The 12,956-nt window shown below is 40.0% G+C and overlaps 1 protein-coding gene and 1 pseudogene across 2 annotated transcripts; both read right to left on the reverse strand.

The window, feature by feature from the left end:
* Positions 1 to 7,212: 7,212 nt before the first annotated feature.
* Positions 7,213 to 8,428, reverse strand: LOC122309376 (annotated as a pseudogene).
* Positions 8,401 to 12,447, reverse strand: LOC122309377 (disease resistance protein RPV1-like). Of its 2 annotated transcripts, none has more exons than XM_043122854.1 (2): positions 11,830 to 12,447; positions 8,401 to 8,921 (listed from the first exon to the last, which is right to left on the reverse strand). In XM_043122854.1, the coding sequence occupies exons 1-2, from the start codon at positions 11,889 to 11,891 to the stop codon at positions 8,441 to 8,443; spliced, it is 543 nt and encodes a 180-aa protein (XP_042978788.1). In that variant the 5' UTR covers positions 11,892 to 12,447; the 3' UTR covers positions 8,401 to 8,440. The 2 variants fall into 2 exon arrangements, 1 of the variants encoding a protein (XP_042978788.1); XR_006242422.1 differs by lacking the exon at positions 8,401 to 8,921 and adding an exon at positions 9,646 to 9,848.
* Positions 12,448 to 12,956: the final 509 nt, after the last annotated feature.

Below are 12,956 nucleotides of genomic sequence, written 5' to 3' on the forward strand. Positions count from 1 at the left end.
TGCTTGTACTTTGTTTGATTCTGGTGCGTCGCAGTCATTTGTATCTTCCACGTTTGCACGGGTGTGTAATTTGGTCACGGAATCGTTGCCGAAGGCTATGGTAGTGGCTCTACCCGATGGTGAAATGGTGTGGTGTTCCAAGGTTGCTTTGGGATGCCCGTTAAATTTTGAGGGAAGGTTCTTGGATGTTGATTTGGTGGTATTCAAGCTGTTGGGTTTTGATATCATCCTCGGAATGGATTGGCTATACCGATATTCTGCTAGTATTAATTGCAAAAGTCGGATAATTAGCTTTCAGCTTCCAGATGGTGATTGTCTAGAATTTGCAGGGAGTAAGTTAAAGGAAAAGCCGGTAATTATATCGGCAATTCAAGCAAAAAGAGAGATTGCATGGAGAGCGGATGCATTCTTGGTTCAGATGGTGTCCACGCTGTCCGAGGAGAAGTCTTTGACAGACATTCCAGTTGTGAAAGAATTCCCCGATGTGTCTGTGGATGACTTGCCCGGACTACCCCCTGTTCGGAAAATGGAGTTTGTTATAGACTTGGAACCTGGAGCGGCTCCTGTGCATAAAGCTCCTTATCGCATGGCACCGGCTGAATTAAAAGAGTTGAAGACTCAGTTGCAAGAACTGGTAGAGAAGGGATTTATTCAGCCTAATACGTCACCGTGGGGTGCACCAGTTTTATTTGTTAAAAAGAAAGATGGAACCCTCCGTATGTGCATAGATTATCGGGAATTGAATAAGGTGACCATCAAAAATAAATATCCTCTCCCGCGGATTGATGATTTATTTGATCAGCTTCAAGGAGCAGCCGTGTTCTCTAAAATTGATTTGAGGTCGGGATACTACCAGCTGAGGATCAGAGACAAGGATGTGCCTAAAACTGCTTTCAGGTCGAGGTATGGACACTACGAATTTAAGGTGATGCCGTTTGGGTTAGCTAATGCCCCTGTTGCTTTCATGGATCTAATGAATCGAGTGTTTCGACCTTATCTGGATTCCTTTGTGGTAGTATTTATTGATGATATTCTGATTTATTCCCGAGATGTTGAAGAGCATGTGTATCATCTTCGTCTGGTATTTGGGAAATTGAGAGAACACCAACTGTACACCAAGCTCAGCAAGTGTGAATTCTGGTTGGAAGAAGTTAAATTTCTTGGGCATGTAATTTCCCGAGACGGTGTGGCTGTTGATCCTAGTAAGGTAGAAGCCATCTTGTCATGGCAGCGCCCGACTACAGTGCGCGAGATCCGGAGTTTTTTGGGGCTGGCCGGGTACTACCGAAGATTTGTAGAGGGTTTTGCTCGCCTATCCGGACCTCTCACAGCTTTGACTCGGAAGAATACAGAATTTTTTTGGTCAGAGAAATGTGAGAGAAGCTTCCAAGAATTAAAGAACCGGTTGACGACGGCACCAGTGTTAGCGTTCCCAGAATCGCATAAGCCATTCGTAGTCTTCAGTGATGCGTCTAAGTTTGGTTTGGGTTGTGTCCTTATGCAGGAAGGACGGGTTGTTGCTTATGCATCTCGTCAGCTAAAGGACCATGAGAAGAATTATCCGACGCACGATCTAGAATTGGCTGCGATTGTTTTTGCTCTCAAGATCTGGCGGCACTTCTTGTATGGGGAAGCTTGCGAGGTATTTACTGATCACAAGAGTTTGAAGCATTTGTTTTCCCAGAAAAATCTGAATATGAGGCAGAGGCAATGGCTGGAGCTAATCAGTGACTATCAGTGTGAGATCAAGTACCATCCGGGGAAGTCTAATATAGTTGCTGATGCTTTGAGCCGGAAGTCGCACTTAGAAGATGAAGTCGAGCCATCAGAATTGGATTCGTTGCTTTGTGGGATGAGAAGGCTCCTTATAGAGAGTTCGCAGCAAGAAGAGGTTTTATCTTCAGTTCTTGATATTCGGGTAACTGATTTTGAAGAATTGAAGACTCTCCAAAGCTGCTGAACATCAGAAAAAGAGTTAGAAAATCTCGAGGGCCGTTGCATTATAACATGGATAACGATGGGATACTTCGGTTTTGAGATCGCAGAGTGGTGCCCAAGGATTCGGAATTCAAAGAACGAATCATGGCAGAAGCTCATGCGGTCCCTTATTCAGTTCATCCCAGCAGTACAAAGATGTACCGGGACTTGAAGAAAAATTACTGATGGGATGGAATGAAGAAGGATATTGCCTTGTATGTTGAGAAATGTCACACCTGCCGTCAAGTGAAGGCCGAGCATCAAAGACCTGCAGGTATACTCCAACCCCTCCCTATTCCTGAGTGGAAATGGGATGACATCACGATGGACTTTGTAGTGGGTTTGCCGAGAATGCCTAGTGGGAAAAATTCTGTTTGGGTGATTGTTGGCCGGTTAACGAAGAGTGCTCATTTTCTGCCTGTTAATAACACCGACTCTTTGGGTAAGTTGACCCGCTTATATGTCAAGGAGATAGTGCGGCTGCACGGCATACCAAAGAATATAGTGTCGGATCGAGATCCGAGGTTCACGTCGCAGTTCTGGAAGAGTTTGCAGGCAGCTTTGGGTACTAAGTTGAAGTTCAGTACTGCATATCACCTGCAGACAGACGGCTAGTCAGAGCGCACAATTCAGACCCTTGAAGACATGTTGCGAGCATGTGTCATGGATTTTCAAGGGAGTTGGGAAAACCATTTGCCGCTCATCGAGTTTGCATACAATAACAGCTTCCATGCGACCATTCAGATGGCTCCCTATGAAGCTCTTTATGGGAGAAAGTGCAGGTCGCCCTTGTGTTGAGATGAAGTCGGGGAGAGTAGGATAATCGGACCCGAAATAATTCAAGAAATGCAAATCCAAGTCCGGATCATCAGAGATAAAATGGCGGCAGCTCAGAGTCGCCAGAAAAACTACGATGATACCAGGAGGAGAGAGTTGTCTTTTGAAGTTGGTGATTGGGTTTATCTCAAAGTCTCTCCCATGAGAGGTGTTAAGCGTTTTGGTAAGAAGAGGAAGTTGGATCCGAGGTATGTCGGCCCTTTTCAGATTCTGGAGAAGGTAGGGTCCGTCGCCTATAGAGTTGCTTTGCCAGCTTATTTTGGGGATGTTCATGATGTCTTCCACGTATCATCCCTAAAGAAGAGTTTTGGACAGCAAGAGCCACGCTTCGTCGACCCAGCAGGTATTCAGTTGCAACCAGATCTCACTTATGAGGTTGTTCCGTCGCAGATCATGGATTGGAAGGAGCAACAGTTGAGGTCTAAGACGACACCTTTGGTTAAAGTGGCTTGGGGAGATCCGTTAGTTCAAGACTTCTCTTGGGAGCGAGTAGCGGACATGAGGGAGCAGTACCCATACTTGTTTGAAGGATGAATGTATGTATCTTAATCTTGGTCACAGTTGGTTTGTGTGTTTTTATGTGGCTCTTAAGTTGGTGGTTGATTTTGTAAATTTCAAGGACGAAATTTGTTTTAAGGGGGGAGAATGTGATGACCCGCTTTCGCTTGTATTTTCGCTAAGATTGTTGTTTTTGTTTTAATTAATATATTAGTTATTTATTTTAAATTATTGCGTTTTAAAATTAGTTTTTAATTTAATTGATGTTGTGTTTTATTTCTTTTAGTTGTTTGCAGTTTTTAATATCTTTGCGGCGGTTAAGTGTTGTTTTCCCGGAATGAGGATTAGACCTCATCTTCTTTCCCTACACCTCTTTTCTTTTTCCTTTTTCTCTTTTTTTTTTCTTCTTTCTTTTTCCTTTCTTTTTCTCTTTTTTTTCTTTCTTTTCTTTTTTTCCTCTCCTCCCCGCGTCGACCCCCCCATCTCTCTCTCTCTCTCTCTCTCTCTCTCTCTCTCTCTCTCTCTCTCTCTCTCTCTCTCTCTCGCCGGAGCCTCTTTCAGCCTCGACCCGCCGCCATCCGGCCACCGTGCGGCTCACCGCCGCCACCGTTCGACTCCCCTCCCTTCGGCGCACCTCCCACCAAAACCCACCCCCATCCAGCCGGCCGTTTGGCCGGAAAAGCCCGTCAAAGGCTGCACGGTTTTTGCTCCGATCCGCCGCCGTCGCTCCACCTCCGGCCACCATTTCTTCACCACTTCATCACCGGTCCCTTGCCGTCCTAACCCACCTATTTTCGGCCTCCAACGACCACCGGAACAGCTTCCACGAGCTAGCTTTCATTTTTGGAAAATCCGGCCTCTCTCCGGCGTTTTCGCCGCCACCCACAGCCAACCACCACTTCCAATAGCTTCACAATCATCCCTAGACCATTCCCTATCGATCCCAAGCCCTGGTTTGTCCCCGTTCAAAAGTGGGTATTTCACAACCCACGGCCACAGTGAATTTTCACTGTAACGTTGCTTTTTCTCCGCCGTTTGCAACTCCGGGTGTTTTCTAAAATTGCCATATAGCGCTGTAAGTATTTTCCAAACCCTATTTTCAGATTTAAATATATATTGCCCATTCAATTTATTTATTGCTGCTGGTTGGTTGATTCCGGACTGAGTCCGAGGAATTCGGGGGTCGGATGGATGGAAGACGGAGTTGCTTGATTTATTGTTTTATGGTTGGTTGTTTGTTTTGTGCATTGATAATTGCATTTGCATGGTGCATGCACGTGTATTTTATTTTATTTAAGAAATCCTGTTTTGCTGGTGTGAATGGATTTTCGGGTGCGTGTGTCTCACGAGCCCAAGCCGGGATGGGTTATTATCTCGGTGGAGCTCCTCTGGTCACTCGGGAGTGGATAATACTGAGTGACATCCCTTGAGTTGTCGCTGGACGATGACGGGAGCAGGGCTAGAGGATGGCCCGGCCAGGTACGCGCGGGGCGCGAGTCTAGGCATTACTCTACTCACCGACTCCGTGGCCCTTCGCTGGCGAGGGCTAGAGGATGGCCTGACCAGATACGCGCGGGGCGCGAGTCTGGGCATCGCTTGTTTAGGTGTCACATGCGTAGTCGTTACCTGCGGTGTGGCACAGAGCCAGGGTGTGCGAATGATCCCTAGGGGAGATCATGGTGCATGCAGAACCGGATTGTTTTTATGGTTTTCGGATGTGGACCATTTTCTGGGAAAATGGCGAGTTTTGGTTTTGAGGCTTTTGATCCATTTTCTGGGAAAATGGTGGTTGGGGCCATTATCTGAGATAATGGCGAGGCTTGGTTTTGAGAATATGTTTTTATAGGCCAAATGGGTTTTTTGGCGTGCGTGGTAAAAATGTGGTTTTGCGGGACATGTGCATTGGCTTTTCTTGCATCCATGTTGTTTGAGTTCTATGTGTTTTTATCTGGTGGTGTTTGGGTTTTACTTACCTGCGGTACCATTTTTGGTTCCGTAGCTTTTGGTGCAGAGTTCGAGGATGAGGAGGAGGAGGCTGAGCCCGAGGATGCGGCTCCGCCGGGTTGCTGATGTTATGCTTTGTATTTGATATTATGTTATATGCGTATTTTGTAATATTTTATTTATGTACGTTTTGTAATAGCTTTGTATTAAACAAGAAAAATTCTGGTACTTAGTTATTGACTTGCTTTTCGCTGCGTTTTTCTCGTGCACTTTGTTGGTTTTGCACACACTTGGCACACGTCGTTAGGGTGGTGACCCGTGATGTCATCATCCAGACGTCTCGATTTCCCCGTGTCCGTGCGTGGGGATTTGGGGGCGTCATAGGTTTCACTAGAGGACGAAATAGAAAAAAATGAGGAAGTACATGGAAGGGAAAGGGAGAGGAGAAAATTATGTCAGCAAGGCAGGAGATGAAGAAAAAGACGTGAGGTGAGTTGATGTGACATAATAATGGAGAGAGAGGAAGAGATAAAAGGAGAGGGGACGAACGACTTAAAGGACTTCAGAGGGCTTCTAGGATCTACGGGAGGGAACTTTTGGAGAGATGCTTAGCCAGACTTCTGAAATGTTTTACGGGATGACTTCTCCAATCTCCAAATCCGACAACCAGTGGTAGTGTCTAAACCGGTAGAATGATTGGTAAATCTACCATACAGTGAGGATGAGAGACCTTAAGAGACGGTAAATCTATATTCATACACTGTTTACCACAATAGCCATATGTATGGACTTCGTATAGCCACACCGGACTCGCCTAGGTCTTACACAGCCTAGTCCAAGCCTAACACCGCTGGGCCAGCACATCACCGACCTGGGCCCACGTCAGCCACGACGCGCCAGGGGGGGCGATCCTTATCCTCTTACGGCTTGTTGACGAAAATATGCGTTAACACATCCCATTCATGACAATTTTCAATATTAAAAATTGTATATAATGCAATTCAAACATTTAAGCTTAATTTGGATACATAAACGGTTTCATATCATTCCATCTTACTATTCAAATTAATTACACCTTAATCGTATATATAAAAGAGTATAAAATATAAATTTATTAACTAGTTTCAATAAAAAATTATATGAACCTAAATAGTTTCAATAAACATGTAATTTATATATTAACCGTCAATTGTTGACATTTTTTTCCCATATACGAATAAGATAAAGGCCATTAAGTTATAAACACATGACAAATATAGAATTTTATGCACGATCATAAATGTAATGTAAAATACTCATTCGTCTCTTAATTTTTTGTTCTACTAAAGGAAAAAAAAAAAAACTATACGTTTTATCTTTCAATTTTTTTTTTTTTTGCGATATTTAGTAAATACAATGATAAAAAAGTTAATATATGTTTAGTTCTATCATATTTTGTACAAGAAATTAAAAAAGCCTTAGTTGTTTAACAACATAAAAATAAATACAACTTTGAATTAGTTAGAATCAGTTAAAATTGGTCTAAAATCGGCAACATTCGATTCAAATCAGGCTAAATCGATCAATTAAAGCAATTCAGTGAATGATTTAAACATTCACTAAAATTAGTTTGGTTTCTAATCCATTCAAATTGAATTGACTGAATCAGCTTGAATCGAACCGTTTTTGGAAACTGTGCTCCAATTTACATATACATATATATTTGTATGTGTGTGTATATATATACATATATCATGTGTATGTGTATGTGTTTGTATTTAGTATGTTGCATTGTAGGACATATGAAAATAAAGAGAGTAAAAGACACTGACAGTGGCAACAAAAATAAATTAAGATACAAGAGCATACAAAGTTTGTTGCTAGCCTCTCGAGTGTTTTTGCATTGCAGGTCCCTTCTTTTCTAACAACAAAAGCAACCCCAAACAAGTTTCAAAAAGCCTCCCCACACTTCTTCCCCTATCCATTGCAGATGATCTGGCTCTCGACTTCAATACTCGATTCAGAGGTGTAATCTTCATCCTTAGGAAAGCTTAAAAACTTTGCTAGTTTTTCATAAATGGATAAATGGCTCTTGTCCAACGATTCTTCGTCTCCCTCATAATCATCATCACCTTCGAAGATTAAATAAAACCCACACTTTTTCACCTCAACTCCCTTGATAAACGGTGGGTCTTGCTCTTTCACGTTTATGTCATAACCATCTCTCAACTTTGAAACTAACGGATGACAACTTGGATATCGAAACAAGTAAATGTGATCTTCATTCGTCTTTGGAACTCCCTTCAACTCTGGCATTGTATTGAACAAGAGTTTATTCAGTTTAACAATATTTGCTTGTACACATGGTAGTGCAGGAAGTTGATCTCTTATGTCATCAGGTATTTGGGGGTTGAGGGAGATGACAATGCCTATTATCAAACCTTTGATATCATGATTTTTGCGTTATGAGAATCTAACCTCTTGAGCAAACCAAGCTGGAATCTTGTTTCCAGGCATACTAAGAGATCTTGGAAAGCCTTCTTTTTACCACAGACGAGCATGCTTTGCAACCACTCAAAAACAACCTTGTCAACAACTTCAAGCATTCAAGGCCCGGAATATCCTCCACCTTCTCACAGTTTGTGAGGTTCAGCTCGTGCAAGCTTTCCAACTTTGAGATATCAGACACCAATTCCAATGTAGTACAGTTTGCAACATTCACCTCTACCAAGCTTGAGGGAAGTGGAGGAAGATATTTCAACTACTCGCAATAGGGTAATAAAAGCTTTTTCAAAAACGAAAGACCCGCCAAGTTGGACGGAAGGCTGAAAAAATTATTATGACTTAGATTCAAAATCTCCAACCACAACAGCCTTTCAAAATCATCGGGAATTTTACCACATAGATTTCAAGCTCGAGCATCCAGTTCTTCAAGCGAGCATAAATTGGAGAAAGAAATTGGAAGTATGAAAGGCTTATGTTTCTCTTGTTCAGCTGCACCCAAATCCTCTTTAGGTACCTTGTTTCCAGCTGATGGGAAATGAGGTTTCTTAGCCATTTTTAATATCATTAAGCTAGAAAGCATCCCAAAGCTTTCAGGCAACTCTGTGACTACAATTTCTTCCATTAGCAAATGGTGCAAAGAATTCAAATTTCCTATTGAATCTGGAAGTATATGGAGCTATGTACATTTATTCAAACTAGTTCATTCAGAAAACCATTCTCTTCTTCCAATGAGTGCTTCAAGCTTACTTATATTGTCAACATCATACAAAACAATAAGAACTCGCTTCTCTTGAAGTACCTCTTTGATTGCACCTGCAGAATATACAGGAGACTTACCCGAGGAAAGGTCATGGATAATTTTGTTCTGAAGGGATACTAAATCTGCATCTTTTGCAGAATTCTCTCTTACTTTTGAAATGAAACTAAGGCAATCAAAATGACCAATAATTTTATTACAAAGAGCCTTGGCAAGGGTTGTCTTACCAACCCCACCCATCCCATATAATCTGAGAACTCGAATTCCATTGGATCTAACATCCAACAAACTCGTTAATGTTTCAAGACGAGTATCAAGCCCAACTATATATGTATCTAGACCCACCGGAGTTTTGGCAAGTTCAGTCAGCACCCTTTTGACTAAAGATTCAATCAACCACGCTTCCGCCTCAATATCACTTTCACTAAGAATAGAAAATAAGCAACAAGGATGTCAATTATAAGACTTCAATAATCATTCCTATTACTATAATTCACATTCTTTGAGCTCTTTTAAGGCTTGCAGTCATACGAGTCATTCCATATCTATATATCATGTAGGATCGGAATCATAAACAGAGAAACACAAAATAGGTGAGAATAATGTATGGAGTTTTGCTGTACAAAAACCAGTGTGTGCAAACCACTTAAAGTGGGATCAATTATAATTTTAAAAAAACTAAAACACAAACTATTTTTTAGCATTATTAATGTGGAAATTTTCCACATCAGGGATATACTAGGTGTGTTGAAAAGAAGGTTTCTAAATAAATTTTCTCTAATATATGAATTGAAAAATTGTTTCTCTAGAGCATTAATGTCGCCTTAAATGAGGCCTGTGAGCAAATGCATCAACTTCTGATTGACCAAATGATGATGTAAAAGCATCGGCTTCTACAACAACTAGTCGTTCACTCACAAGATGTGCACAAATAATGCATGATAGTATAATTACGTGACTCTCATGCATTATTTGTCCAAAATTTTTATCAAAGAGAATCTAAAATAGAAAAATATTATTATGATCTTGAGGAATGAATATTATTATTTCTCAACTAACATCAAAATTAATCAGTGAGAATACAAGATTTTAAAGCAAAATACTTGAGGAAGCCAAATGATTAAATAACGGAGAGTCAATCCTTACAATAATTGAATAGTCTTTGTATTCTTTATTTAAAAAGTAAAAGTAAAAATAAATAGGGATGCTACACGCACCCTATGGGGTGGGGTTGTCCCCTTGCCACACCCCGCCTCCGCATGGGGGGTGTTTGCCCCCGGAATCCACTACAGTATCCTAGTGGCGGGATTGTGGTCCATCCACCACCCGTCCACTGCCCATGGCCCCACAGCTAGAATGGAAAAAAATAAACAAAAAATTGAATGATTCAAATAACACAAGAAATAAACAAAATCATACAAAAAATCCACAACAATAAAAAAAATACAAATCAAATCTATAATACAATACACATCAATAATTCAAATCAGAAACAATAAAAAAAATCCTAAACTAGTAAAAAAAACTCACAGACTGAGAGAGGAGTTGAGGAGGAGGATGAGTAGTAGAGGACAATGACTACGAGAAGGAGAGAGGACAACGGAGGCGATGGAGGAGAGAGAGGGAGGGAAAAACAAGAGAGTTTCCTGTTGGGGGAGGGAATTTAGGGTTAAGTTAACCCCCAAAACAAAACGACGCCGTTTCTACGTTCATTTAAAAAAAAAAAAATCATTACCAAAATGACAATATTTTGATAACGAAATTTATATATATTTATGTGTTTTTGGGCTCGGTTTAACCCCAGCACACCTCCCCCAGCATGTGTGAGCATGGTTGTCGTCACCTCCCAGCTAGGGCCAGGGTGGTAGACGATGGGGTGGCAAGGTGGGGCTAATAATAGAAGAGTTGAAGTAATGGGAAAGCCAAAAAGACAACTAATGGAAATCAATAACCACTTCAAACTTTTTTCCTCCATTGAATATTTAATAATTCATAAATGGTTAGAAACTTTTCATCTTCGAATCTTTGTTTTTTCAAATTTTAATATAAAAATTTGAGTAGATTTATTGTGATAATAAGGACGATATAATAAAAAAAAAAATCTTGTCAACATAGGAAGGGTTGGGATTGATCAATCAAATATAATGAAAAAGTAGATGAAATGATCAAGTGCTCAATAGAATACAAAAAAAATGATTCAAGAAATATATAGATAATAACAAATTTTCAAGAGACTCATTGGTCATATCGATTGTAATTAAGGGTGAGAGACACCGGAATATTGGTGCATCATGCATGTCCAATATTCAGTGAGCTAGAATGCAAATCGTAAAAATGTTCTTGTCCTCGGCGTTATAAACAGAGGCCAATCCCCGCCAGGGGATTAGGGGTTTGTACGTAGCTTAAAAAAGCCCCACAAAAGTTTGAAATCCCTTGGAAAAAAAAGTTTTCGATAAAACTATGACATTTTCTCGTTAAAAAGTAAATAAAATAATATTCAAATAATTTTTTAATTTTATAAAATTTTTATACAACTTTCTCATTCCTTTTTCAAAACCCGACAAAATGTCTTAACTCAAATATTTCATTATTATTCATTTCACCACTATTTACATAATTATGAAATAATCCAGATGTCCCTTGGTCAAAAATATGTGAGCAAGATCAATCATTTAGGAAAAAAATTTATTTAATACTTTATACTCCGTTAAATCAAATCAAATAGAGATCTACACTCAAGTTTCATCTAATGTCATAAACTAGATGCATGGAAATTTCAAGCAGATTTAAAAAGTTTCCCCCCTTGTGGAAATCAACAGTCGAGGATAAAAGGATATTGAAAGCTTAATTCACATCTAATGAAACATTGAAAGGGTAGTGAGGGTAAACATATAGAAATTTCTACCACAATTTTTTATAAGAAAAGAAATCCCCCACTACTGGAAGTTGACAGAATCTCCCCCAAATTTTAGGTACACATAAAATAAACAGTCCGAGTGGACACAGATACCTTAAATTGAAGACCGAAGGGAAAAGCCCTCTTGAAGAAAAAGCCTTTTACGGATTAAAGGACCCTTATCTTCCTCTTCGATCCACAAGTGAAGTATAATCTTAACCTAAAACTAAGAGTCACAGGATCCTCGCATAGACTCACAACAACATGAAACACAATTAAGAACTTGAAAAAGGATGATTAGAATTTAGATGGGTTTCGACACGTGCATTATTCTTCTGTTAAGTGAATCTTGATAATCAGACTAGGGATTTTGAAAGAGTCATTGTACCACTATTTGAAGGAAACAAGGCAAAGAGTATAGTTATATATATACCACCTCTTATCGAAAGGCCATCCAACAATTGCACCAGCCTTTTCCATAGCTTTCCTCCAGCACATAACCTTGTCCTTGTACGTATTTTCATGGTTTCTAAAGTGTTCTTCGAAAGGTCCCCTCTGTCGCCGAACGTCGGACGGGTGGACTCGGTACAAGACGGGAAGAAAGAGCGTCCGGTACTCGCATATCTTAGAAAGTTCCTCCAGGCACCAATGCGAAGACGCGTAGTTCGGGGATATGATAGCGATGGAAGCGGCCGAGTCCTCGATGGCCTCGATCAGACCTGGCTGGATCTCGTCCCCTGCACGCAAACCCTCATCGTCGAAGAAGACTCGAACGCCTTGTTTCTCGAGAGACTTGTAGAGGTCGTCAGTGAAGGAGTGGCGGAGTGGCGGGTGTCCTCGCCTCTGAAGCTCAGTAACACGTCCCACCGGTGCCTGAAGTCTGAAGCTGATCGTACGAAAAAGGCGTTGACGTCCATTTCTTTTGCACTATTAGTCAGACTTTCTGAGATGGAGATCGATCAGAATCCAACCGATTCAAGAGGATGTGTTCTCAGCAGACTGTACCTACTCCCCACGTTTCTTTTGCATTATTCAAGCTGTCTTTGACTCTGTCTCAGCGCTGGATGGCACTTCGCATCTTACCCCATTATATCTTATTTTAATGAGCGGCGGAGCTCCCGCTAATTAATTTAATGTGTTTTTTTAAAAAACTTTTTCTATGGATTTAAAAAAAAAAAAAGAATTTACAACATTATTAAAATATATTCACCTAATTAGGCTAATTATAAGGTAAGAAAATAATAAAAAAATAAAAAGTCCTAGTAGTGGTCCCAGCGGGAGCTATTAGTGAAAAAAGTAGCAATTTCTTATTTTAATATTTAATTATTATAATTTTTTTAAATTTTTAAATAAAATATAAAAAATAATTCAACTTTTTAAAATTTTATTATAAAGATTATATTAAAATATCATATTCTAATTTTATAATATTTTTATTCAATTTTTTATTTTTTTAAATTACATAAAATATTTTAATTCAAACTATTTTATAACTATTTATAAATTATTTTATTATTATTTACAAATCATCTCATCTCATTTTCGTGCCGAAACAAAAGCCTT

The sequence above is a fragment of the Carya illinoinensis genome, chromosome 5 (genome assembly GCF_018687715.1).
Source record: "Carya illinoinensis cultivar Pawnee chromosome 5, C.illinoinensisPawnee_v1, whole genome shotgun sequence".
Lineage (NCBI taxonomy): Eukaryota > Viridiplantae > Streptophyta > Magnoliopsida > Fagales > Juglandaceae > Carya > Carya illinoinensis.

Excerpts from the sequence above, each read along its gene's own strand:
- LOC122309377 (XM_043122854.1), bottom strand. The coding sequence starts at position 11,891 with ATGTGCTGGAGGAAAGCTATGGAAAAGGCTGGTGCAATTGTTGGATGG. Across the intron at positions 8,922-11,829 it reads GGATGGCCTTTCGATAAGAG|TGAAAGTGATATTGAGGCGG; the intron begins GTGGTATATATA and ends TTCTATTCTTAG.